Source organism: Gobius niger, assembly GCF_951799975.1.
Source record: "Gobius niger genome assembly, chromosome: 3".
NCBI classification, from domain to species: domain Eukaryota; kingdom Metazoa; phylum Chordata; class Actinopteri; order Gobiiformes; family Gobiidae; genus Gobius; species Gobius niger.
In genome coordinates this window covers 28,341,545-28,369,352 of record NC_136854.1, presented here as the reverse complement: position 1 = coordinate 28,369,352, position 27,808 = coordinate 28,341,545, and the positions used below count along the sequence as shown (strand labels likewise).

General features: G+C 40.9%; 2 protein-coding genes across 2 annotated transcripts; both read left to right on the top strand.

Moving 5' to 3' along the window:
- Window positions 1–891: 891 nt before the first annotated feature.
- Window positions 892–27,602, top strand: LOC306960489 (uncharacterized protein). Its single transcript, XM_079552919.1, has 14 exons — window positions 892–1,449; window positions 1,521–1,603; window positions 1,673–1,829; window positions 1,915–2,076; window positions 2,155–2,280; window positions 2,374–2,591; window positions 2,663–2,739; window positions 25,643–26,244; window positions 26,317–26,399; window positions 26,472–26,628; window positions 26,710–26,871; window positions 26,950–27,075; window positions 27,169–27,386; window positions 27,458–27,602. The coding sequence occupies exons 1-14, from the start codon at window positions 937–939 to the stop codon at window positions 27,516–27,518; spliced, it is 2,745 nt and encodes a 914-aa protein (XP_079409045.1). The 5' UTR covers window positions 892–936; the 3' UTR covers window positions 27,519–27,602.
- On the top strand, window positions 12,947–16,106 carry LOC306960285 (keratin, type I cytoskeletal 50 kDa-like). The gene is made up of 7 exons (XM_079552663.1): window positions 12,947–13,513; window positions 13,585–13,667; window positions 13,737–13,893; window positions 15,210–15,371; window positions 15,445–15,570; window positions 15,664–15,881; window positions 15,953–16,106. The coding sequence occupies exons 1-7, from the start codon at window positions 13,019–13,021 to the stop codon at window positions 16,050–16,052; spliced, it is 1,341 nt and encodes a 446-aa protein (XP_079408789.1). The 5' UTR covers window positions 12,947–13,018; the 3' UTR covers window positions 16,053–16,106.
- Window positions 27,603–27,808: the final 206 nt, after the last annotated feature.

Below are 27,808 nucleotides of genomic sequence, written 5' to 3'. Positions count from 1 at the left end.
GGTATAAATTAAAATTCTGAGGAGGAATGAGGAGGAATGAATAACTGAATACTTTTAGGCTCTGTTCCTTTTTGCTGCTAGTGCTTAAACATGAAATCATGGCTAGAACCTGACAAGTAAAAGCATGTCTTTGTTCTGGCTTGATCTGGATTGATTTGCTGAGGAAAAAAAATAACAGAAACATTCCTGTGTTTCTGTGCTTGGGATCAGTATCAAAAGCAAAGACGTTTCAAGTTACTATTTCAGTGCCTCAGGAAATGTATGCATTTATTTATTGCAAATCGCAACAGATTGAGATATGTGGCTTACGTCTGCATCCATAGTTCTACAAAGGGGCATTTAAGATGACAAAAGCTGTTTCTGTGGTTCTCAGCTGATGGATTGGGACCCAAAAGTCGATCGCAGAACCATTTTCAGTGGGTCTTGCCTTTCCAACAAAAAACATTTCCTTCTAATTTAAACACCAGGAGTCTGTTAAAATGACTGTTTAGTTGTTTTGATTTCAGCTTTATTAGCATTTTGATCATTTAAATTGTTCTTAAAATACTGTATTTTGCATTATATTTTACAAATCAGATTGTTTTTTTGGGCCGTGTCATCCGAGGGTAACATTGGGCCCATAAGCCATGCGGCTTGGATAAGTAGCTAACACTGTGTGTGAAAGTCTTGTACTCAGGTTTGATTTCACTGTTTAGCTGCAGGCAGTTGGGAATAAAAAGCACTTTAGATGTCAAAGCTTGGCATCTGATTTTATGCTGACTGTGAGACATCACTTTGGGAGGTGCCCCTCATCATACATTTTATCTCCACAATCCACATCGGGATGGGTGGGGTGCTTTGGAGGAGAGCAGGATATAAAAAGGACAAAGGCAGCTCTGTCTGTATCAGTCAACGTCTACTCCTCGAGACAGGCCGATCTTTGAGCAGCATTCAGCAATGGCATCAGTCTTCAGAAAGTCCTTTACCAGCGGTGGTGGCAGGGCAGGGGGCGGCTATGGCTCCAGTGCCAGTGTCAGTGGTTATGGCAGTGGTTTGAGAGTGTCCACCGCGAAGAGCACCTTCAGTTCCGGAGGAGGCTATGCTGGTTTTGGTGGAGGTTATGCCATTGGAGGTGGAGGTGGATCTGGCGGTGGATTTAGCGCTGGTGGTGGTGGATTTGGCGCTGGTGGATTTGGCGCTGGTGGATTTGGCGGTGGTGGCGGTGGTGGCGGTGGTGGCGGTGGTGGCGGATTTGGCGGTGGTGATGGCATGCAAATCAGCACCAACGAGAAAGCCACCATGCAGAACCTGAACGACCGTCTGGCCAGCTTCTTAGACAAGGTACGCAAACTGGAAAGTGCCAATGCTGAACTGGAGCTCAAGATCCGCCAGTTCTTGGAGGGTAAAACCTCTCCTGATGCCCGAGACTACTCTGCATATTTTGTTACCATCGCCGATTTGCAGGGAAAGGTATGTGTCATCAAAATTATACAAATCAGTTCCAGTTCTTCATTATCTTACTACATTCATACTTATTGCAGATCCAGGATGCCATTTGCGTCAACGGAGGAGTCTATTTGGCCATTGACAACGCAAAACTGGCAGCAGACGACTTCAGAACAAAGTAAGTCGGAGCCTTTGGTATTTAAGCCTATCTACATTCGAGCATGAACAAATAGTTTTATTTTTCCAGATATGAGAACGAGCTTGCCATGCGCCAGTCAGTGGAGGCAGACATCGCAGGGTTGAAGAGGATGCTGGATGAAATGACCATGGCCAGATCTGACCTTGAAATGCAGATTGAGGGTCTCAAGGAGGAGCTGATCTTCCTCAAGAAGAACCACGAAGAGGTGCGTAGAAAACATCCTGTGTGTGTGTTAATATAGATTGATCTCTTGTAATTACTTTGCCTTATGGATGTTTGTCTCTGTGCAGGAAATGTTAGCCATGAGGGGTCAAGTGGGAGGACAGGTGAACGTGGAGGTTGATTCTCAACCTCAGCCGGACCTCGGCGCCATAATGGAAGAAATCCGTAACCAGTACGAGGCCGCAGCTGCCAAAAGACAGAAAGAACTTGAATCGTGGTACCAGACCCAAGTAAGGTTTCTGCTGTAAACACCCACCTTTTTATTGCTTTTTATATATAAAATGTTAATGTATATTTTGTAATTGCAGTCAGAACCACTGAAGCAAGAAGTAGCAACAAGTGAAGCAAGCGTCCAAACATTCAAAACTGAACTAAATGAACTTCGCAGCACGCTTCAAGGTCTGGAGATTGAACTTCAGTCTCAACTCAGCATGGTAAATTCAATGTTTGTGTTGTATACAGAATCACTTTGAGCTTTTTGGCTTGTACTTATATTATTGCCCCCACTTGTTTGTTTCTTTGTTCAGAAAGCAGCTCTTGAGGGAACTTTAGCAGAGACACAGTCACGGTTTGCCATGCAGCTCTCGGGTATGCAGAACATGGTGCTCTCTCTGGAAGAGCAGGTCTCAATGCTGCACGAAAGCATCAAGCAACAGACCCAGGAGTACAACATGCTGCTGGACATCAAGACCAAGCTCGAGATGGAAATTGCAGAGTACAGAAGGCTGTTGGATGCAGGGGGAAGGTGAGACTAATCAGATGAAACTTGGACTTTGATCATAAACCAAAAATACTGAGTGCTGTTTCTTTTCACAGCGACCTCCTTAGCGGTAGCAGCAGCAGTAGCTCTTCAAAAACCAAGGTCATTGTTTACACAGAGGAATCAGTTGACGGTCAAGTGGTCTCATCAAGTGAAATTACTTCATAAAGCTCAGCGCAACCAGCACAACCACATGCAAATGTGAAATAAAGATTAATTTCTAGTGCTGATAATTTCTTGTCTGTTGTCTTGTTTTTTATGAAAATGAGTATGTGCTAGTTCTGCATGTCTTAAACTGGTCAAAAGTTACTCAGTTATTTACTTATTAGCGTGTTAAAATTAGTTCGCACCTCCCATCCCACGCAGCATCCTAGACCCACTGGCGCCTCCCCTCACACCTCTGCGGGTGCATGTCCAGACATCTCCCCCCTTTCACCTCTGTAGGGGCATGTCAGGGTCACATCGTCTCTCAGGTGCGTGTCTGCGCCTCGGCTCGCACTCCCTTTCCCATGCCTCCCTAGATACGCTGGTGCCTCCCCTCGCCCCTTTTTACTGGTGCATGTCCAGGGCATTTCCTGGACGTCATGACACAGGCTGGTTGCAGCAAAAGTGTGTGCCCTGGCTGTCACAACAAATGGCTGACAGCAGTGCACAGTATTTTAGATCTGAAAAAAATGTAATGTTGTATGTTATGGTATCCTTTTTTTAAGTTTCCTTTTTAAGTAACTTCAAACAACTATGCTTAACAGCTATGTTTTGATGTTGCATTTCTATTAGTCTTAACTTCAATTATACTGTTTTATTTTTGCTATTTTAATGCTGCACTTTAGTTGTTTTTATACGTTTTGTAAGGATTTGCTTCAGTAGTGTTTCTTTCACGGGGGAGAATGAGGACACTATGGCTTTTGCAATAATAATAACATTTTGTTGTTTTTATTATTCTATTTTTCAATCAATCAATCAATCAATCAATCAATCAATCAATCAATCAATCAATCAATCAATCAATCAATCAATCAATCAATCAATCAATCAATCAATCAATCAAGATGGAGGAAGAACTAGAGGGATTAAAAATGACATTGCAATCTATGTCTGTACAAGTGGATAGAGTGTCACAGCAACAACAGGCTATTGTGGACCTTGTGGAGGAAGTCAGGGTTTTAAGGAAACTAAATGACGAAAAAGATTGTAAGATCATAGCGCTGGAAAGGCGAGTAGCAGACTTGGAGCAGTACTCAAGATTAAATGACATCATCATCACTGGTTTGGACATTAAACCCAGAAGCTAAGAAAAGGAAAAAAAAAGAAAAAAAAAAAAGAGAAAAGATAGAAACGAACTGGGGATGATGTCCCTGCCTAAGGGGGAGGTTGAGATGTTACTGTTCTGTTTTTTTTTGTTTTTTGTTTTTTGTTTTAAATTATTTTTCTTATTCTTTTATTTTATTTTATTTATTTATTTTTTCCTTTATGTATTGTTTCATCTTATTTATTTCATCTATCTCTGTTTTTTATCTTTACAGCATCAATTGTATGAATGGGTGGAGGGAGGGGTGGGATGGGTGTATGGGGTGGGAGGGGAGGGAGGGGAGGGGGGAGGTTTGTTTTGTTTTTATGTTTTGCACCTCAATTTGTGACTTGTACGACTTATGTGACGCCTTGATTGAATTTTGACCTCACGGTCATATTGGTATAAAGAAAAAATCAATAAAAATATAAATTACAAAAAAAAAAAAACAGAAGCTATGCCAGAGCCGCGTCCTCAGAAAACGCCGAGCACAATGAACAGGACTGGGAGTCAACGGAGCAGCAGGTGATTAAATACATGCAAAGCAAAGGAATCACCATGGCAACTCAGGACATAGAGGCCTGTCATCCCTTAACCAGAAAGGACAAACAGACGAAACCGGCGATAATAATGCGGTTCACAAACAGAAAACGGAAAGCAGAGGTGCTCAAACAAGGACGAAAGCTCAAGGGGACAAATGATTACATAAATGAGCATCTAACAAAAAAAGACGCGGACATCGCAAAACAAGCTCGTGCTCTGAGGAAACAAGACAAGATACAATCCACCTGGACGACAAATTGTAAAGTTTTTATCAAACTCAAAGGAACTCCTGAAGTGGCAAAGGTAATAGGGATCAGGGAGGAAGGAGATCTGGACGATTACAAGTGACTGAGTAAGGTAATGCAAAGTAACTTTTTTTCACTCATGAACAACATGTCCAGTGATTCTTCCTCATCAGGAGATGAAGACGAGGACACAAGCTTGGTAAAAGAATTTGACACATTTACTTATGAAAACTATGAGTCGCAAACTGGTTTGCATGACATTGATCCAGATATTCAGTTTTATAACAATCTGACTAAAAAATGTACATATTTTCAAGATAAAAAACTGTCTTCATTGGATAATGTGGAAGATACTTTGTCGATTATACACTTTAATAGTCGGAGCGCACAGGCCAACTTTGACAACATAAAGGAATATCTTGACAACCTTAGCTTTACTTTTAATATTATTGCTATTTAGGAGACCTGGTTAAATATTGATTACTATACAAATCAGCTTGAGAAAAATAAAAATAGTATGAGAGGCCTCTGGAGTACATTAAATAGTGTTATAAGAAGGAACACCGGGAAAAACCCTGTTCCAGATTATATCACGCATAGTGGGAAAAAAGAAGCCAAACTGAGCAACATTGTAAATATGACTATTTTGTCAGCATTGGGCCCGAAATCGCAAATCAAATTAACAAATTGGACAATGTAAATGTTCAAGAAAATGTACTGGAAAGCAAAGATTCATTGTTTGTGACTCCTACAGATAAAAATGAAATCATAGATATTAGTTATCATAGATATTAGTCTGGGAAATTTCCAAGTCAAATGAAAATTGCAAAAGTTGTGCCTGTATTTAAGAATGGTGATAGCCATGAGGTGCCAAATTACAGACCGGTATCGATTCTACCTCAGTTCTCCAAGATCCTTGAAAAACTTTTCTCAAATCGTCTTGATAAGTTTATAGAACAACACAATCTACTCGGTGAATGTCAGTATGGTTTCAGAAAAAAATAGAGGAACTGCCCTAGCATTAACAGAAGTATTTGAGGAAATAACTAATATCATTGACAAAAAGTTATACAAGGAATATTTATAGACCTTAAAAAGGCATTTGACACAATGAATCATCAAATACTACTGCAGAAAATGGAAAAAAAAATGGCATTCGTGGAGTTGCACTGAACTGGGTCAAATCATACCTCTCAGATCGGAAACAGTATGTTCAACTCGAGGAATGCACGTCTGAGATGCAGCATATTACTTGTGGGGTGCCACAAGGATCAATTTTTTTCTTACTATTTATAAATGATCTTTGTTATACCTCTTCTAAATTGAAATTCGTACTATTTGATGATGATACAACAATCCTGGGTTCAGGAAAGGATTTACAGCTTCTTATGACGGAAATCTCAACAGAAATAAATAAACTGAAACAATGGTTCGATAATAACAAATTGTCTATGAATATTATGAAAACTAAAATTATGATTTTTGGTAAATGAATGAAAGATACTGAAGTAAAACTTAATATCAATAATATGGAAGTAGAGAGAGTTTATGAATGCAAATTTCTGGGTGTGATTTTAAGTCATAATGGAAGCTGGAAACCTCATATAACAAGCATACAATCAAAAATGGCAAGGAGTATATTAGTAATGCACCGAGCTAGACATCTGCTAAAATATAGAGCCTTACATATCATATATAATTCATTAATTCTCCCATACATCAGCTACTGCACGGAGGTTTGGGGAAACACTTATAAAACTTATCTAGATCCACTCTACAAACTGCAGAAAAAAGCCATACGAATCGTTCATAACGTTGGTTTTAGGGACCATACAAATGTGTTGTTTTTAACGTCTCATGTAATGAAAATTGAAGACTTAATTACATTTAAAACTCTTGTTGTAATGTATAAAGCAAGCCGAAATCTTCTACCTAGAAACACCCAAAAATTGTTCAACAGTAGAGAAGGGTGAAGGGTGATTCTGGCCCAAAACATAACTCCGCCACCTCCTTACTGACGTCACAGCCTTGTTGGGACATTGTGGCCATTCACCACCACTACTACATCGATTTGACCATCCAGGGCTACACGGCCTCATCAGTGAACAAGACTGTTTGAAAATGAGTCTTCATGTATTTCTGAGCCCATTGCAGCTGTTTCTGTTCTTCAGCATTCAATTAACCATTTAGGGGAGGCCCGGATAGAAGGTTTATGCACAACTGCAGCCTCTGGAGGGTCCTACACCTTGATGTTCGGGAGACTCCAGAGTCACCAGCAGCTTCAAATACCTGCATGCTGCTTTGTAGCATCTGTTCTCTTAATCTGATGTGTTTGTCTGGCAGAAACCGTCCATATTGTGCCATTATCTGCACAAACCGGAGTGTGCTCTGAATCATCCACAAATCTCTTATCAGTACGATGATTACGCTTCATCTTTCATGAAATATCGAAGATTTTCATATCTAGACCAAGGCATTCAACTATTTCACGCTTTTCATCAGCAGACAGACCCTTTTTCTTTCCCATATTGCTTGAAAATGATGATCTGCTTAATAAAGTGGAACACCCTTTTGCAGTAGTTTTTACCTTAACTGGGCTTAACCTGACAACTAATTTTCCCAGGTCTCTGAGATTAATGTCAGTGATTCATAGAGAAAAAAACAAAAATACAATTTGCATAATAACTTGGAACATAGTGTATAGGCTATGCCATATGTGTATAGTTTATTTGTATGCCATATGTGTACTAGTTTATTGGTATTGTTAAATGAGCGATCAGATAGTGTACAACATAGCTAATCGATCGCTAATTTGACAGACGGAAATTTGCCCACTATATTTAACATCAACACCGTTTGAAACTTTTCCCTGTGATTCCAAAACAAATTTAAATGATTTAAAAAGTGACGGTGTCTGTGTCGGGCTGATCCCAGGTCCTGTCGTCCCCCTGTCCACTATGGTCCGCTATGGTCCTCTATGGTCCGCTATGGTTTGCTATGGTCCGCTATGGTCCGCTATGGTCCGCTCCGGCCTATGGAGCCGCCGTCCTGACTTTTCCCTCGCTTTCAAGATATTGACAACATAAATATTTATAAGAAATGTCACTTGAGACTTATAGTCTTTAAACCAATGCCCGTTCACGGTTATGGCGCAATATACTTTAGTGTTCACGCTCTGCTACCTGGACTCGCTCACATATTTCAATGGAGGAGTGGTTTGTTTGGTTGCCTTAATTAGGAACCTGATTGACCGACGCATGCACAGTCGAGATGGGCATTCGGTTTATTGGAGTTTCACTGATCACGTGCCCCTCCACTTGCTGCATTCAGATGCTCTTGCAAAGAACTCGAATCTTGGTGCCAGGGGGTCATAGTGCCAGTTAGTGTTTTAATTTGTGGTTTTCTTTGCATGGTTTTATTGATTATAACTGTTTACCATCCACCACATGACTTTGGCTGCCCAACTCCCTTGCAGAGCTCAATTAGTGCACCTGTGCTGTGGCATGAAAGAGAGACTTGGGGCTCATTCATACTTCACAAGACGCAAGAACTTCTTGTTCTTGCACCCTGAGCTGCAGAACAAAATTAAGTCACTTTTGCCTTGTAGCCATGGAAACGTTTTTTAACTGACGACAGTCCACACTTGTGTGAATAGGCCTTGAGCCTTCAAAAGGTGGAAGTGGATTGGCGGACAGGAGAGACAGACAGCGGAGACACGGGACACCTGGAGGCGCGGGCCGCCACTGACCGGACGAGGACTACGACAGCTAACGACGACAACGATACCCCATGGAACGTACGAGGATCCGGATGCGGCCCATTTCAGTCCCCTTTTAATGTATGTTTTATCTTGTTTTTTTTTTATTGTATTTTTGTCGACGTTTTATTCATACATTGAATTGTATTTTTAATCCTTTTAACCTTGTTTAAATTATTGGCTACACCGCAAAGATCTCCAGCGAAGGGACTCAAACTTGTGACACAACCTTTAGGAAAATGTAAACAGGTTGGACCAAAAAGCATTGACTACTCTCCTGTTTTTTCTTAGCTCTTTCTCATCACCTGCTCCAAAAAAGGTAAGCATTGTTTTCAGATTATGCCCAAATCAAGATCAATTAAAAGTCCTTTCCCTGTTTAGTCAATGGAGTTCAATAGTTAATTACTGATAATCAGAATCAGAGGTGGGTTTGAGCTCCATTTGCTGTACACTGTGTATCTTTTGTTATGGAAATAATAGAAATGCAGCAATTTTAGGATTGTTAGTTTGTTAACTCAAAGGCAGGAGCAGGCCTGTGTCCTTGGTGGTTGGCCAGTTTTTTTCTCTGGTCTACTTACATAGCTATGTTTTAATTGTAACAAAATCTTTCATGGTCAAGATTTTTGTTAAGTTAATCAAAAGTTAATCACATTCTGAAAACAAAGACTGCCTTCAAACTTAAGCGTTTTGTCCAACATGTGTTAGTATATAGCAACCAATATCACTCTAGAAAAGAGGGTGCGGAGGACTTATTATCTCGGGCCTGACAGTGTCTAAACATGCTTTGAGGGTTCAACTTGGTGGAAACTGTTGCTCTTGTTTTCATATTTTACTAAATAAAAAGACTCATGTTTGGCCTTTCCTTTTGCCTTCAGTGGTTACCAAGGTCATAACTGTTGTGGAGACTGTTGTGGACGGAAGAGTGGTGGAAAGCAGCAAGACGGTGGACGTGGATCAGATCGAGTGAAGTTCTGAAGCTAACATTCAATAAAGATCTTGCAATTGCATACCAAAGTTGGTGTTTTGGCCAGTTGTGGTTGGTCCTTTGAATAAGTTATATTCTCTAAAATGCAACACTCATTTTGAGGGAGTTAAAACTGCTTGCGGAAAACTACAGCAATGGGCAGGTTAGCTCAGGGATTACTCCTGAGGTAACATAATCTGTTGTGCCTGCAGCATAAACAGATTTTTAATGCTCTTGTATCATTCCTTTTACCTGTTCATGTTTGAATTGAAGTTGATCGGCCCAAACATGTATCTGACTAAACAGTACATTTATTCTGATTGAGATGCCTTCAGCTTGAGTTAAGGAATAATAAATAATAAATAAATTGTAATAAACTAAAAATGTGTTAAGAAGACGTGTCCATCTGAAAAACATTGCTAAGATCAGAGGAATAGTGTCAAAACCAGACTTAGAGAGACTTATCCATGCATTTGTCTCCAGCAGGTTAGACTACTGTAACGGCCTGCTCACAGGCCTGATTCTTTGTTTGTACTTTGGTGACAGTGTTGTAGACTAAAACTACAGTGAGTAGTTTAGCTACATTTCTCTGACAATTGAGGCAAATCTCATCTGTTTCCTCTCTCTCAGACGTTATTTCAATATGAGTGGGTTTGAGTGTTGTACCTGTCTGTCCAGCGATCATATCACGATAAAATGTAAACATGTTGTAATCCAGTGCCTTGTTAAATGCACCCATGACGTGTTTTCACAAGTTTATTGAAGCATATGATTCCTCTGATCCTAATGTCTAGGCTGAGGAAAGGCATTTCAAATCACAGCTGCTGATCGTCATGAATACAGTTGTATGCATAAATATTGGCCCCATTTAACTTTTCAACATTTTGCCATACTATGGTGGATGAATGTTAGGCAACAGCTGATGCCTCCAGGCCTCTAACACGGTTTTATAAAATGATCGATCTGTTACAGCGCAAGAGAAGCAATGTCCCGTTTATGAACATTGTTTTTTGCATAAAAAAACATAAAATGCCTACCACGGCCCCCGGATGTGACGACATCACGATCACTCGTATAGATACAGACGGCATCTCGTCATAGAAGGGGGCGTGGCTTCGCCGAGGGGGAAAATAGAATCTTTAGAGAAACACAATTTTTCACTATTTTTTGCCGTTTTCTGGTGGAATATGAACTTATTTATCACACATAAGTAAAGTCAAGTGTAAATCGGGCCCATTTGGATATTTTCTCACAGCAGATTGTTCAGTAGAAGTGAAAAAAACGGCAGTTGTAGCTAGCACTAGCTAACCGTTAGCATTAGCCCGATGCTAACATGTAGCATCAAGTTAGCATTCTCCGTTATTCATGTATTTATGGGATGTTGAACCACTTTGCTCCTCCCCATGTCTTTGTATCATTATTTAGTAGAAACTATGTTCATATTTCAGCATTTGTTACAGTAGGTGTTGAATAATTAGTGAAAATATACATTTTTTCAAAATAGTTTTCCCCCTTGACCATATATGGGCGATTCCAGAGATGCCGTTTGTATCTATACTGATAGAAGTAACTGGGCTTTTCAAAATAAGACTTCAAATGCAATTCCAAGTATCAGTGCTTTATTAATTGACAGAAAGTGAGTAAAACATGTTTGTCTCTAGTTAGATAAATCCCCATCTATAGTCAACAAAGTTTTTAATCAGGGTTGCCACATTGGTATTGACAGTCCCTTTTTTATTACCAGTTTCCCAGTCTTCTTCAAAATGACCTCGACCTGCCTTGGAGCTGTTTTCGGTATTGATACAGATGAAACGTCTGGAGACAAGTAAACACAATAATGAGCAACACATGTTAATGTTGTTAATTGTGTTTTATCACAGTACCACTATGCATTTAGATTTTGATATTTTTTGAATAACTCTGAATGAATATCAAGGTCACAGAGATTTCCTCTTGGTATTCAAGGCTGAAAAGATATGCAGAAAGACCACACTGGAAGCTTCGCCTTGGCAAATCACTTGACCCTCAAGACTCCACTCGCAGGGACTGAAATAAGAGTGATAATATAAAATCTATATTCAACCGATAGGCAATGCTCCTGTCTACTAATGGAGTTCAAGCCACCATCCATCCGTTATTTATTTATTTTTTATTTAGGTGATACATATTACACAGACAAAAAGTGATGGACATATAAGACATGAAGTGCATATTTATAAGTGAGGAGGGTGAATAAACACAATAGAAGAGACACATGGAGTACATATGTGGAAGGAAGATAGTGTGATTGGATGAATAAGTAAAACTAACAGAACTAAATAAAAGGAGTGTGTGTTGTCATTGACACCATGAAACCCCACTTTCTCTTCTTCCTCCTACTATTTCAACTTTTTAAACATATTTTTTCAATTTGTCTTATATTATTTATGATTATTATTGTTATTTAATCATTATTAAAAAAAACTGTTATCCGTTTGGGCGGCACAGTAGGCCGAGGAGCTTTTCTGTGTCTGTTTGCTTGTTTTACCAAGAGAAGTGTATGTTCTGAGTTGGATAAATATTGTATTATAGTGTAAAATTTAAACTTGGACTTCCTGAACATATATTTGTGTCCTTTTCTGTGGGAATTTACGGGAATCAGCTGTTTCTTAAAACGGTTTATTACTGTAAAAAATTACCATATTTTTACGGTAATTTCTTGCAGAGGGCTTATGTGAGCTGCATGTCTTGCCCAAATACCTCCTCGTTTGCCCCTTTTCTGTTTCCAGTTGCAATGTCTATATGAAGTTTGTTAGTTCTCACTACACAGTATTAACTTGGGCGTTCACAGCTTGAGCTCAGGTATAAATGAAAGTTCTGAGGAGGGACTGAATAACTGAATACTTAAGCTTTTAATCTCTGTTCCTTTTTGCTGCTTACTCATAATAGTGCTTAAACTTGAAACCATGGAAAGAACCTGACAAGTAAAAGCAGGTCCTTGTTCTGGCTTGATTCGGATTGATTTGACAGGGGGAATAATAACAGAAACATTCCTGTATTTCTGTGCTTGGGAACAGTATCAAGACCAAAGACAATTCAAGTTACTTTTTCAGTGCCTCTGGAAGTGCATATTTATTTATTTATTGCAAAGATTAACAGATTGAGATATGTGGGCTACACCTGCATCCATAGTTCCACAAAGGGGCACTTAAGATTAAATTAATAAATATTTAAATTGTTCTGAAAATACAGTATTTTGCATTATATATTACAAATCCGATTGTTATTTAGGCCGTGTCATCGTATGGTAACGTTGGGTCCATAAGCCATGCAGCTTGGATAAATAGCTAACATTGTGTGTGAAAGTCTTGTACTCAGGCTTGATTTTACTGTTTAGCTGCAGGCAGGTGGGATTAAAAAGCTTTAGATGTCAAAGCTTGGCATCTGATTTTATGCTGACTGTGAGACATCACTTTGGGAGGTGCCCCTCATCATACAGTTTATCTCCACAATCCACATCGGGATGGGTGGGGTGCTTTGGAGGAGAGCAGGATATAAAAAGGACAAAGGCAGCTCTGTCTGTATCAGTCAACGTCTACTCCTCAAGACAGGCCGATCTTTGAGCAGCATTCAGCAATGGCATTAACCTACAGAAAGTCCTATTCCATCGGCGGCGGCAGGGCAGGGGGCGGCTATGGCTCCAGTGCCAGTGTCAGTGGTTTAGGCAGTGGTTTGAGAGTGTCCACCGCGAAGAGCACCTTCAGTGCAGGAGGAGGTGGCGGCTATGGTGGTTTTGGTGGAGGTTATGCCATTGGGGGTGGAGGTGGATTTGGCAGTGGATTTGGCGGTGGAGCTGGGGGTGGAGGTGGATTTGGCAGTGGTTCTGGGGGTGGAGGTGGATTTGGTGGTGGATTTGGCGGTGGAGATGGCATGCAAATCAGCACCAATGAAAAAGCCACCATGCAGAACCTGAACGACCGTCTGGCCAGCTACTTAGACAAGGTACGCAAACTGGAAAGCGCCAATGCTGAACTGGAGCTCAAGATCCGCCAGTTCTTGGAGGGTAAAACCTCTCCTGATGCCCGAGACTACACTGCATATTTTGCTACCATCGCCGATTTGCAGGGAAAGGTAAGTGTCATCAAAATTATACAAATCAGTTCCAGTTCTTCATTATCTTACTACATTCATACTTATTGCAGATCCAGGATGCCATTTGTGTCAACGGAGGCGTCTATCTGGCCATTGACAATGCAAAACTGGCAGCAGACGACTTTAGAACAAAGTAAGTCGGAGCCTTTGGTATTTAAGCCGATCTACATTCGAGCATGAACAAATGGTTTTATTTTTCCAGATATGAGAACGAGCTTGCCATGCGCCAGTCAGTGGAGGCAGACATCGCAGGGTTGAAGAGGATGCTGGATGAAATGACCATGGCCAGATCTGACCTTGAAATGCAGATTGAGGGTCTCAAGGAGGAGCTGATCTTCCTCAAGAAGAACCATGAAGAGGTGTGTAGAAAACATCCTGTGTGTCTTTAAAATACAGGTTAAACTCAGAAAATTAGAATACCGTGAAAAAAAACATTTATTTCTGTAATTGATATAAACTAATTGCATGCAAAGTGACATAGTCAAGCCTTTGTTTGTTTTAATTTTGAACATTTTGTCTCACAGCTTGTATCATGCAAAAATGATTTTAAACAAAGAAGTGTGGGCCCTCTGAAAACTATAATCATGCATAAGTACTTACTACTTGGTTTGGGTCTTTTTACAACAGTCTTCCTCATGATGGTAAATTATACTGAACTAGACTCAGAGACCATTTATAGTCTAAGGGACCCTTTGCAGGTGGATTCATTAGCTGATGAAAGGAGACACTTTTAGCAACAATAATAGTCCCTTTTCACAACATTCTAATTTTCTGAAATATTTAATTTGTGTTTTGAACAAGCTGTGAGCCAAAATAATCATGCAAAGTGAGATGTATCAAGCCTTTATTAATTACAATTTTGATAATTATGGCCCACAGCTTTTTTTTGTTGCTTTATTGTGCCATAAATTTCATATTACAATTACACAATTAGCATGTCAGAATAAACACAATATATATATATACATATATTTTAACTTTTTTTTTTTTACACCCAGTGAAATAAAAAATAATAAGTAAAAGTAAAAAATTATGGCTCACGGCTTGTATAAACCCCAAATAAAACATCTCAGCAACATCTCAGGATGGCCGCAGTCTGGAGAGGACTGTCAGGAAAAGGCCATTCAAAAGTGTGGAGGACCTTCACACGGAGTGGACTGAGGCTGGAGTCAGTGCATCTAGAGCCGCCACACACAGACGGATCCTGGACATGGGCTTCAAACGTCATATTCCTCTGGTTGAAGCATCCTGGTCTTCCATAACACCTCAGCAGCGCCACAGGCTGACGGCATCCATGCCACGCCGCATTAAGGCAATAATACAAGTCAAAGGGGCTCAAATCAAGTACTAAGTACTTATACATGATTATAGTTTTCAGAGGCCCCACATATTTTTTTCATTGATTTCATGTGATGTGATATTCTAATTTTCTGAAATTTTCATTTTGGGGTTTATACAAGCTGTGAGACAACATTTTCAAAATTAAAACACACAAAGGCTTGACATAATATGTGACTTTGCATGCCATGAGTCGATATCATATATTAGTTTCACATTTTAAACTGAATTACATAAATAAATGAACTCTTTCACGATATTCAAATTTTCTGAGTTTCACCTGTAGATTGATCTCTTGTATATATTTTTTACCTTATGGATGTTTGTCTCTGTGCAGGAAATGGCAGCCATGAGGGGTCAAGTGGGAGGACAGGTGAACGTGGAGGTTGATTCTCAACCTCAGCCAGACCTCTGCGCCATGATGGAAGAAATACGTGACCAGTACGAGACCGCAGCTGCCAAAAGACAGAAAGAACTTGAAGTGTGGTTCCAGACCAAGGTAAGGTTTCAGCTGTAAACCCCCACTTTTTTTTTTAATACATGAAATGTTAAAGTATATTTTGCAATTGCAGTCAGAACCACTGAAGCAAGAAGTAGCAACAAATGAAGCAAGCATCCAAACATTCAAAACTGAAATAAATGATCTTCGCAGCACGCTTCAAGGTCTGGAGATTGAACTTCAGTCTCAACTCAGCATGGTAAATTCAATGTTTGTGTTGTATACAGAATCACTTTGAGCTTTTTGGCTTGTACTTATTTTATTTCACCCACTTGTTTGTTTCTTTGTTCAGAAAGCAGCTCTTGAGGGAACTTTAGCAGAGACACAGTCACGGTTTGCCATGCAGCTCTCGGGTATGCAGAACATGGTGCTCTCTCTGGAAGCTCAGCTCACAGACCTGCGCGCCAGCATCGAGCAGCAGACCCAGGAGTACAACATGCTGCTGGACATCAAGACCAAGCTCGAGATGGAAATTGCAGAGTACAGAAGGCTGTTGGATGCAGGGGGAAGGTGAGACTAATCAGATGAAACTTGGACTTTGATCATAAACCAAAAATACTGAGTGCTGTTTCTTTTCACAGCGACATCATTGGCGGTAGCAGTGGCTCTTCAAAAGCCAAGCTCATTGTTTACACAGAGGAATCAGTTGACGGCAAAGTGGTCTCAACAAGTACTTCATAAAGCTCAGCACAACCAGCACAACCACATGGAAATGTGTAATAAAGATTCATTTTTAGTGCTGATCATTTCTTGTCCATTGTCTTGTTTTTATGAAAATGAGTATATGCATATAGTTCTGCATATATTAAATTGGTCAAAAGTTCATATTTGCCACAATTTCAATTCGTGACCTTTAATGTGTGCCCTCAGCCAGCCACAACTTCATTCCATTCCCAATACCCTGACTGACATCAAGGTGTGGCTCTTGCAGAATTTTTTTTTACACTAAACAAGAGTAAAAGTGAGTGCATTCTGTTTGGGCACAAATTCATGGACTCTGTCCTGGACCAGTGATGAGAAATTAAGAGGTTAAGGTCGATGACCATCTGAAATGTGTTAACAGGTTAAAAGTGTTTTTTTCAGGCTAGCTTTTACCATCTTGGTCTAATGCTTTCATTAGCTCCCGCACTGATGACTGTAATGCACTTGATGTGGGTGTGAACCAGTGCACTTTAAATCGGCTCCAAATGGTGCAAAACGTTGCAGCTCGTCTGCTCACAAACACAGTCTCCTCAAATATGTGCTGTAGTGATGAATATTATTTTACTCCCATCACTTTTTGTGCCGTGTTGTGCATCAATTCTGATTTTATTCTGACTGTCAAATTATCAAACCATGCATACCACATCTGATTACACGTTCAATAACAGCTTGAAAAACAAAACAAAAAAGCATAATTTTTTGTTCAACACCAAATACCAAAGGTCCCTAAGACCAACATCAAGTGGTGATTGTTCTTTTTCATTGGCTGGTGCTCGGCTCTGGAGCATTCTTCCTGTTGAGTTACAAGTCATCACTAACCTGACACAGTTTAAAGATTGAAAACTTACCTCTTTAGATCTGCTTTTGGCTGCTAATTGCACATAGGTAATTTATGTGTATTTTCTATTCTGTTTTGAGTAGAAAATGTTTTTAGCATGCTATATTCATTGAAAGCACTTTGGTTGAGTAGGTGCTGTTGTAAAGCGCTAAAATAATGGTATGTTGTATTAAGGCATTGCAGGTTCATTGTTGACTGTATGAAAGTAATAATTGGACAAGACTGTAATTGGGGCTAACCATGTTTTCAGCTCGTTCAAAATGTTTTTGTTAAGGATTCAGTCATTTATGAGGTATACATTCTTTTTGCATAACAAGTTGCATATGCACCTTTAAGGGGCACTATGCAAACATTTTTATGTAAAAAAAAAAAAGGTTCCTATAGTTTGGCATTAACCAAATCTAAGGGCAACAACGTGGCAAATGAGCGACAAAAATGTCCTAGAAAAGCAACAATACTAAAATAAATAAGAAGTGACAATGACACGACTAAAGAGTGATGAAAGAGCAACAAAAAAGTGACAAAAATTTGACAAATATGCAACAAAAAAATCTACAAGAAAAAATGTGATTAAAAAGTGAGCAAAACATGACAAAAGACCAGTTAAATTTAACTTGCCACATACTGTATCACCAAACAACTATAACAAAGATTTGGGGAAAGGCCTTAAATACAAACAAAACTCTCATATTAAGTTTTTCATTCTTAAAGGGAGTTCAAAAATGTTAAAATTATGTATTTTCCTCCCCCTACATGTTCCAGCCATATCCTAATGTGTAGAAGGAGCTCAGACCTGTTCACCACAACTGCCTCTAAAATCCTGCACTGTCACTCAGAAAGGTGTCACTTTGGGTCCGAAGTGCCATCATGCACAAGCTTAATATAGAAGGTGCAGTTACACATATGGCCTGAGATGGCAGTAGTGAGTATAAAATGGCAAACTTTGAGCGAGGCGCTGCAGGCGGCTGCAGGCGAGCGGTGCATGCTGGTCAGATTCGTGTTCAAGATGGCCCCGCCTTGCACTGACGCCACCTGTGCGACGGTGCCGTATTCTCGTGAGAGCGAGGTGGCTGGAGCGCCTTGGGTAGGCGAGGAGCGAACTTGCTTTTCTCCGCCTCGCTCGGCTGCCTGAACTACAAAGGCCAAAGAGATTAGGTGTGTTTAAGATGAAGTGCGCCTCGCCTCAATTCCAGACGAGACCAGGCGGTGGCGTCCGAGGGCGGAGAAAGGCGCCTCTAACGCCGGGCTCAGACCTAGAGCGGCGGAAGAGAGGAGAGCGGCGAGCTTCCATTCATTCCCTCTGCTGCCTGGCGACCGGAAAGAAGCCTCCGGAAATCCACAGGAGAGCGGCGAGATACGGGCGGCCGGAGCGGAGACTAGCGTTAAAAAAATTTCAACGCTATGCAAATACAGAGCCATTTCCGCCGGCGGCTACCAACCACAGAACAAGCGCTGACAGACACCTGTGCGTAATTGGCTCATGCGCAAAAGCTGCATCTCAAACCCACCTCCACGCGCTCCTGCACAAGGGGGGCTGGCGAAGGAAGTAGAGCAAGCTGAGCGACGGAAAGCGTTTTTTTGCCGCTTGGTGTGAGCCTGGCGTAATCAAGGCAGACACATCTCAGCCCCGAGAACAGAGAGGAGCCTCAGATCACACAGCATCTCGCGCTTGTTAGAAAGTTTGGGAATAAAACTATTTTAAAAGCTTGTGAACACATTTCTGCTTCTCTCACACACCAGACAAATCGCCCCATCACTACAGCTAAAATAACAGACTCTCCTCTTACAGTTTAGGATTAGAATAATAAACTTATTCTTATTGAAATGTAGGCCATATGTTGAACACACTGGCACTTTCTGTCAAAAATGAAGACACTGAAGCATTTCTGTAGATCTTGGTGATGAGGAGGCTGCGGAGCGTCAGAGCAACACGTTTCTGATCTAAACACAACTCATATCCAATCATCTGTCAGTCCTCTGTCAGCGAACATGTTTACAGCACTTCATTTCCCACAATCCCTTTGGCCTTTGTAGTTCAGGCAGCCGAGCGAGGCGGAGAAAAGCAACTTTGCTCGCCTACCCAAGGCGCTCCAGCCGCCTCGGTCTCACGAGAATACGGGCACCGTCGCACAGGTGGCGTCAGAGCGAGGCGGGGCCATCTTGGACACGAATCTGACCGGCATGCACCGCTCACCTGCAGCCGCCTGCGGCGCCTCGCTCATCTTAAACACACCTATTGTGGGAAGCGAAGTGCTGTAAACACGTACGCTGACAGCAGACTGACAGATGATTGGATCTGAGTTGTGTTTAGATGAGAAACGTGTTGCCATGTTGCTCCGCAGCTCCTGCCTTATCTTTTGTCATCACAGATCTACTTAAATCTGCAGAAATGCTTCACAGGCTTCATATTTGACAGAAAGTGCCTGTGTGTTCAACATATAACCTACATTTAAATATGCATAAGTTTATTATTCTAATCCTAAACTGTAAGAGGAGAGTCTATTATTTTGCTCTAGTGATGGGGCGATTTGTCTGATGTGTGAGAGAAGCAGAAATGTGTTCACAAACTTTAAAAATAGTTTTATTCACAAACTCTTTCTAACAAGCGCAAGATGCTGCGTGATCTGCGGCTCCTCTCTGTTCTCGGGGCTGAGATGTGTCTGACTTGATTAGAGGCGCCTTTCTCTGCCCTCGGACGCCACCGCCTGGTCTCGTCTGGAATCGAGGCGAGGCGCACTTCATCTTAAATAGGCCTACACCTAGGGCCTTTCCGAATCCGCTTCCTCCTCCCTCACCCTACCCCCTAACACTCAATTTGCGCGTGCCCGCGGAGTGGAGTTCTGTCCGAAATGGACTCCTCAGTGAGGGGGAGTGGGAGAAAAGCTCCTTCTCAGCGAGTCTGCATCGACACCACACTTAACAGGTGTGTGTTACACCAGAGAGCAGTCCCACGAGCAACACACCAAACAACTTCAGTTGTGTTTATTTAGGAGCACCTAAGTGTTCATTTTAACAACTTTATCGTCATATAGACATCTATTAATGAAAAAGAAAGCGACAGTGAGACTTAAAGCAGCACTAAGTAACATGTTTACCTTAATAAATCCTTTTCGTAGTCCCTGTGGGGGTAATACAAGTGTTTATGGGATGATTGGAGGGTCTTTCATCTCACCCTGGTGTCTCTGGCCAGAAAACCATGTTTGCAACTTGACTGCCACCGGTGCGAAGAAAGCAATACACACTAATGGAATCACGAAGAAGAAGCTAACATGCTAACGGGCAAAGCTAACTGCGGGCTAACGTCACTTTAAACAGTATTTACAGCCAAGTTTGAGTGAAAAAAAAATATTTCCGTTGTATAATTGGATGCACAGTAACCCTCTCTCCCTTCGCCTTTCCTGTCAGCGTCGTATTTACTCTCCAAGACAATTAATAAGTTAAAAAATCGTAACTTGCTACTACACCTGCAGTTGCGCTTATGGCCTCTAGGGGGAAGAGTTACTTAGTACTGCTTTAATATGATTTTATTGGGAGAGGAAAAGTTCTCTTCCTATTAATACACTCACTAACCAAGCTGCGCCCCTCAGACTGCAATATACTGTCAATGGTGCCACCCTAACACTCACATCCCGCAGCTTTAGCGCCTCTTTAGCTGCTACATCAGCCACCTCATTCCCCTTGACCCCCACATGTGCTTGCACCCACACAAAGCCCACACACGACCCACGGTGCTCTACCCTGCACATCACTATCAGTATTTTGCTCACAATGACTTCATCTACCCCCTCTAACGGCAAGCACATTCCAGGAGAAAGAGATATTTTAAAAAAAGCTTAGGCTACAGGTGAAACTACACCGCGTTCCAAATTATTATACAAATTGTATTTCAGTGTCTAAAAAGTAAAAAAAAAAAAGGTGTAGAACCCTCCAGAGGCTGCAGTTGTGCATAAACCGTCTATCCAGCCTCCCCTAAACTGTTAATTGAATGTTCATGAACAGAAACGGCTGCAATGGGCTCAGAAATACATGAAGACTCATTTTCAAACAGCTTTTGATTTCAGTAAATATGACCTCTTAATTCTACAAATTCAACAAATGACCATTTTCAGTTAATTATAAGCTTTACAATGTATTGAAACCCTGAGTTGCGTAATAATTTGGAACAGTAGATTTGCAGTTTTTCACTATATTTATGTTTGAAAAAAATACTGCTATCACTGGGAGATTTTTTCAACCACATTGAAATGATCCTCTACCTGTTAAAGACTTGAAAATTACGCTGACTCTCATTTGAGTTGACAGTTTAGGAAATCAGCGAAAAATGTCATTTGCATAATAATTTGGAACACGGTGTATATGATAGACTCATTCCACAGTGCAAAGTGAGATATGTATAGCCTTTATTTGTTATCATCATTTTGATTACTATGGCTCACCTAGTAAAAACCCCAAATTAAAAATCTCAGAAAATTATTTTGAAAATGGACTGTAAGCCATAATCATCACAATTATTATAAGTAAAGGCTTGGCATATGTCACTTTGCATGTAACGAGTCTATATCATATATTAGTTTCACATTTTAAGTTGAATTACAGAAATAAACTTTTTCCACGATTTTCTAATTTTGAGAGTTTCCCCTGTATATGCAATATAAGAACAGTACAGGATTTTGTGGAACTGCACAAAACCTATTCTTTGAGTGCACTGCTAACAGTTAGTTATAGTTATTGTCTTATTTCAAAAGAATAATGGATAAAAGTTTGCTGAACAGAAATGAGCCAAAGATCATAGTCTGATTTTTACTGTGCCCTCAAAGCATATTATTCATTAAAGGTTTCCATTTAGAGCCATCCTGCATGGCGTGTTTCCATGCATGAGTCCCATGTGCGTTCATTAACATGCACTGCCTCGACCAAATAAACCAGTAAGTAAAGGAATGTAGAAGTAAGAATAACTTCATTGCAGTTGACAAAAAGGGTCTCAACATATGTTCCAAACAGGACACTCGGTATGAAACCAGGAAACATAGTATTATATGCATTCAAACAATCTTGGATCTTTTATTTCTTTAGTTAGTTATAATATTTAGTTATATAATTGGCCGGTTAAGCACTTTCTATAAGGTTATGTATTGCAGGCTTATTAGCAGTGGTTAAAATGGACTTTGGGAGGTGGTGGAACTCTAATCTAGAAGACTCAGAACGCTACATTAGGTCGATATAGGCTGTGTATAGATTACATGTAACAGAAGGTGTTTTATGTTACTTTTAATTTATTTATTTTAGAAATAAGTTTTAAACCATTTTACAGAATAACTCTTCTTTATATGTGCTCTTGTTTTAAATACTCTTAAGAAAGTTACAGCAACAGCCAGTCCTCCCGAGGAAATAATCTTGATTAATCAGATACAATTTTGTGCAATCTGGTGTATTTTAGGCAAACATCTGCTGTTTAAATTAGCCCTATACACTGATGAAACTGAACTGTCGACATTATGATAACTACATTTACTTTCCTATTGTAAAAAAAGAAAAGAAAAGAAAAGCAACGTGGATTTTTATAGCTGCAATTAGACTACTTTTATTATTTATTCTAATTTAATTTCTGGATTATTTTATGTACTGTCAAAATCCTGTGTGAGTGTTTCCCAGTGGGGCCCCAGTCCCTCTGCTGCCCGTATCCGCTCCGCCCCTGCGCTGTCTGTAGCTGCTCATCGTGCTGAGCTGAGAGGAGTCACAGGCTCCAGACAACACTTAACACTCAACTTTAACCAGGATTCCAGACGTTTTTGTTGCTTTTAAACCGGACAGATTAAGAGGATCCGATCAGAGGAAAGGTTGTGTGGAAAAGGCCGACATCATGCTGTAATCCCGTGCCACTCTGCACTGTCCGCACCGCCTTTTCTTTTCATTATGCTTCCTAAATTAGTCTCTAAAACCGAAATTATGAGGCCGATTGATGTGGAGTAAAAAGCGGGCTAAAGCTTGGGGAGAGTCTCCGTATTTCATGGGACGGTTGGCAACCCACTTGGGCCTAAATTGCCTAAACTTGCTGTCAGGGTTCAACTTGGCAGAAACTGTTGCTCTATTTCACATATTTTAGCCTCCTAAATAAAAAGACTCATGTTTGGCCTTTCCTCTTGCCTTCAGTGGTAGCCTACAAGGTCATAACTGTTGTGGAGACCGTTGTGGATGGAAGAGTGGTGGAGAGCAGCAAGACAGTGGACGTGGATCAGATCGAGTGAAGTTCCTAAACTAACATTCAATAAAGATCTTGCAGTTGCATCCCAAAGTTGGTGTTTTGGCCAGCCGTAATTTGTCCTTTGATTATGTTATATTCTCTAAAATGCAACACTCATTATGAGTGAGTTAAAACTTCTAGTGGAAAACTACGGCAATGAGCAGGTTAACTAACTGATTACTGCTGAGGTAACATAATCTGTTGTGCCTGCAGCATAAACAGATTTATCATTCCTTTTGCCTGGAAGTGAAGTTGATTGGCCCAAACATGTATCTGACTAGACAGTACATTTATTCTAATTGATACCTTCAGCTTGAGTCAAGGAATATAAATAGTAATAAAAAAAAATGTGTTCAGAATATAAGACGTATCAAAATGGTTTTAGCCCAATCACAACAGATGTGGCCTCACAGGGCAGCACTAAACATTAAGGCAATAAAACAGAACAGAAAATAAGATTATGTTCCCCATATTGATCGATCTCGATTTTCAATTCGATTTTGTTTTAGCGAAAAAAATAAAATAAATTTGGCCTTTCCTGGACTTGCAAGTAAACAGATGCAGCGCCAAACGGAAAACTGCAGCTAACTCATCAGCAAAAACAAGCTCCACACTTCTAGCCTCACAGTACAACATTCCCTCACCTGCCCAGTGCCCAAGCAACGCCCACACATCTGCAATGGAAACGCAAAAAAGTGAAATGTTTGAAGAATGTCAGAAGCGAGAATTGGCGCATGGCTTGGCTTCAGAGCCTCACAAAGCCACGACTTAAAGAGTGAGACGCAAACAACTTGTCGTAAATACTTGTCGTAAATGGCGCATTTTTAAGCATCAAAGAAGATCAAACTTACAATTCACTGGCTAAAGGAATAGGTCACAGTTTTTACATACTGAGATATGTTCTTACCTGAGCTTAGACGAGTTCATTTGTACCTGTCTGACCTTCACACATGCCCTCAGTCACGTAAACACAGCACAGACAGCGTTAGCATTTAGCCTCTCCTCCTCTCCTCTATCGCTCCAAACAAGGTGAGGATAGAAGCTACCAAGCTCTTCCACGTTTTCCCTATTTAAATACGGTTACGTGAAGTGTTACACGATAAAGTATAGTTACACAAAAGCGGATAAAAAGGGGAACTACATTGCAAGGCGTAAAAACACCAGGAGTACTTCGACCTCTGTGCAGTAAAGTGAAGATATTACAGTCTAATTCCATATCTCATATCGATATAAAAATATATAGATGTATCCTAAATATCAATATATCACCCAGCCCTACTTCAGCTCCTCCACCTCCTATTTCCTCTTCCTCATCTTCATCTCTGTCTTCCTCCTTCTCCTCTGGCTCTGACACTATTCTTCACCTGAAGCTCACCTGTGAAACTCCACCTTACCGGTGAGCCAGGACTGAATATAAAAACACAACAGTCTTTCACCGTCTTCTGGGAGGAGTGTAGCAGAACATATCATCCGTCTTTCTCCAGTACATTAGCCAGAACAATTGTAGGGCTAGAGGGTATTTGTGACCAAGCTGCAAGTCCTGCCCGAATACAATTGCTTGCTCATTTTTTGTTTCCAGTTGTAATGTCTATATGAAGCTTATTAGTTCTCACAGTGTTAACTTGGGTGTCCACAGCTCGTGCTCAGGTATAAATTAAAGTTCTGAAGAGGGACTGAATAACTGAATGCTTTTAGCTTGTGTTCCTATTTACTGCTTACTCATAATAGTGCTTAAACTATGAAATCATGGATAGAAGCTGACAAGTGAAAGCATGTCTTTGTTCTGGGGGAGGGAAAAAATAACAGAAACATTCCTGTATTTCTGTGTTTGGGATCAGTATCAACAGCAAAGACGTTTCAAGTTACTATTTCAGTGCCTCAGGAAATATATACATTTATTTATTGCAAATCATAACAGATATGTGGCCTAAACCTGCATCCATAGTTCCACAAATTTAACCTCTTAACCCTCACCTGAACCAAGCGCATTTTTTTGTTGGTTTCTGTTGCTCTTATTTGTGTTTTTGTCACGTTCTTGACGCGTTGTTGTCACAAATTTCTTGGGTTTTCATCCTCTATTTTTCATTTCTTTTAACATTTTTGTTGCATTTCCATCCTGTTTTTGTCGCTATTTTAATGCTTTTTTTTAAGCTTTTAGATTTGGGTAAAGCCAAACTGGAGAAAATGTGCTCAGTTCAGGTGGGGGGTAAGAGGTTAAGATGACAAAAGCAATTTCTTTAGAGCAGTGGTTCTTCACTGATGAGTTGGGACCCAAAAGTGGATCGCAGAACCATTTTCAGTGGGTCTTGATCCTTTCCAAGAGGAAACATAGCTAATATTGTGTGTGTGAAAGTCTTGTACTCAGGTTTGATTTCACTGTTTTGCCACAGGCAGTTGGGAATAAAAAGCACTTTAGTTGCCAAAGCTTGGCATCTGATTTTATAATGACTGTGAGATTTGGCATTACATCATCATACATTTTATCACCAGAATCCACCTCGGGATGGGTGGGGTGCTTTGGAGGAGAGCAGGATATAAAAAAGGGCAAAGGCCACTCTCTGTATCAGTCAACGTCTACTCTTCAAGACAGGCCGATCTTTGAGCAGCATTCAGCAATGGCAGCAGCCTACAGAAAGTCCTTTACCAGCGGTGGTGGCAGGGCAGGGGGCGGCTATGGCTCCAGTGTCAGTGTCAGTGGTTATGGCAGTGGTTTGAGAGTGTCCACCGCAAAGAGCACCTTCAGTGCAGGAGGAGGTGGCGGCTATAGTGGTTTCGGTGGAGGTTATGCCACTGGAGGTGGATTTGGCGGTGGATTTGGCAGTGGTGCTGGGGGTGGTGGTGGATTTGGCGGTGGTGCTGGGGGTGGTGGCGGATTTGGCGGTGGTGATGGCATGCAAATCAGCACCAACGAGAAAGCCACCATGCAGAACCTGAACGACCGTCTGGCCAGCTTCTTAGACAAGGTACGCAAACTGGAAAGTGCCAATGCTGAACTGGAGCTCAAGATCCGCCAGTTCTTGGAGGGTAAAACCTCTCCTGATGCCCGAGACTACTCTGCATATTTTGTTACCATCGCCGATTTGCAGGGAAAGGTAAGTGTCATCAAAATTATACAAATTATTTCTAGGATTTTCTTCTTACTGAAACATCCAAACTTATTGCAGATCCAGAATGCCATTTGTGTCAATGGAGGCATCTATCTGGCCATTGACAACGCAAAACTGGCAGCAGACGACTTCAGAACTAAGTAAGTAGGAACCTTTGGTATTTAAGCCGATCTACATTCGAGCATGAACAAATAGTTTTGTTATCTTTCCAGATATGAGAACGAGCTTGCCATGCGCCAGTCAGTGGAGGCAGACATCGCAGGGTTGAAGAGGATGCTGGATGAAATGACCATGGCCAGATCTGACCTTGAAATGCAGATTGAGGGTCTCAAGGAGGAGCTGATCTTCCTCAAGAAGAACCACGAAGAGGTGCGTAGAAAACATCCTGTGTGTGCTAATATAGATTGATCTCTTGTAATTATTTTGCATTATGGATGTTTGTCTGTGCAGGAAATGTTAGCCATGAGGGGTCAAGTGGGAGGACAGGTGAACGTGGAGCTTGATTCTCAACCTCAGCCGGACCTCTGCGCCCAGATGGAAGAAATCCGTAACCAGTACGAGGCCGCAGCTGCCAAAAGACAGAAAGAACTTGAAGCGTGGTACCAGACCCAAGTAAGGCTTCTGCTGTAAAGACCCACCTTTTTATTGCTTTTTATACATAAAATGTTAATGTATATTTTGTAATTGCAGTCAGAACCACTGAAGCAAGAAGTAGCAACAAGTGAAGCAAGCGTCCAAACATTCAAAACTGAACTAAATGAACTTCGCAGCACGCTTCAAGGTCTGGAGATTGAACTTCAGTCTCAACTCAGCATGGTAAATTCAATGTTTGTGCTGTAGACAGAATCACTTTGAGCTTTTTGGCTTGTACTTACATTATTGCCCCTACTTGTTTGTTTCTTTGTTCAGAAAGCAGCTCTTGAGGGAACTTTAGCAGAGACACAGTCACGGTTTGCCATGCAGCTCTCGGGTATGCAGAACATGGTGCTCTCTCTGGAAGAGCAGCTCTCAATGCTGCACGAAAGCATCAAGCAACAGACCCAGGAGTACAACATGCTGCTGGACATCAAGACCAAGCTCGAGATGGAAATTGCAGAGTACAGAAGGCTGTTGGATGCAGGGGGAAGGTGAGACTAATCAGATGAAACTTGGACTTTGATCATAAACCAAAAATACTGAGTACTGTTTCTTTTCACAGCGACATCCTTGGCGGTGGCACTGCAATAAGCCAGACGATGGTGACGATGATTAGGAATTAGCTGACAGCAACTAATTCAGCCTAACTCAGCACAACCAGCATAACCACATGCAAATGTGTAATAAAGATTCATGTTTAGAGCTGATGTCCGTTGTCTTGTTATTATTATTATTATGAAGAAGAAGATATATATATTTATATAGCGCCTTTCACAGACATGGTCACAAAGCACTTTACATGAGACAATTGTACATTCACTCCATACTTGGTGGTGGTTAAGCTACGTTTGTAGCTTCAGTTCTCCTGGGGTAGACTGTCAGAAGCGCTTTCGCGACTAATGGACTAATGGAC

Excerpts from the sequence above, each read along its gene's own strand:
- LOC306960489 (XM_079552919.1), top strand. The coding sequence starts at position 937 with ATGGCATCAGTCTTCAGAAAGTCCTTTACCAGCGGTGGTGGCAGGGCA. Across the intron at positions 2,281-2,373 it reads TTCAGTCTCAACTCAGCATG|AAAGCAGCTCTTGAGGGAAC; the intron begins GTAAATTCAATG and ends TTCTTTGTTCAG. Across the intron at positions 27,387-27,457 it reads CTGTTGGATGCAGGGGGAAG|CGACATCCTTGGCGGTGGCA; the intron begins GTGAGACTAATC and ends TTCTTTTCACAG.
- LOC306960285 (XM_079552663.1), top strand. The coding sequence starts at position 13,019 with ATGGCATTAACCTACAGAAAGTCCTATTCCATCGGCGGCGGCAGGGCA. Across the intron at positions 15,372-15,444 it reads AAGTGTGGTTCCAGACCAAG|TCAGAACCACTGAAGCAAGA; the intron begins GTAAGGTTTCAG and ends TTGCAATTGCAG. Across the intron at positions 15,571-15,663 it reads TTCAGTCTCAACTCAGCATG|AAAGCAGCTCTTGAGGGAAC; the intron begins GTAAATTCAATG and ends TTCTTTGTTCAG.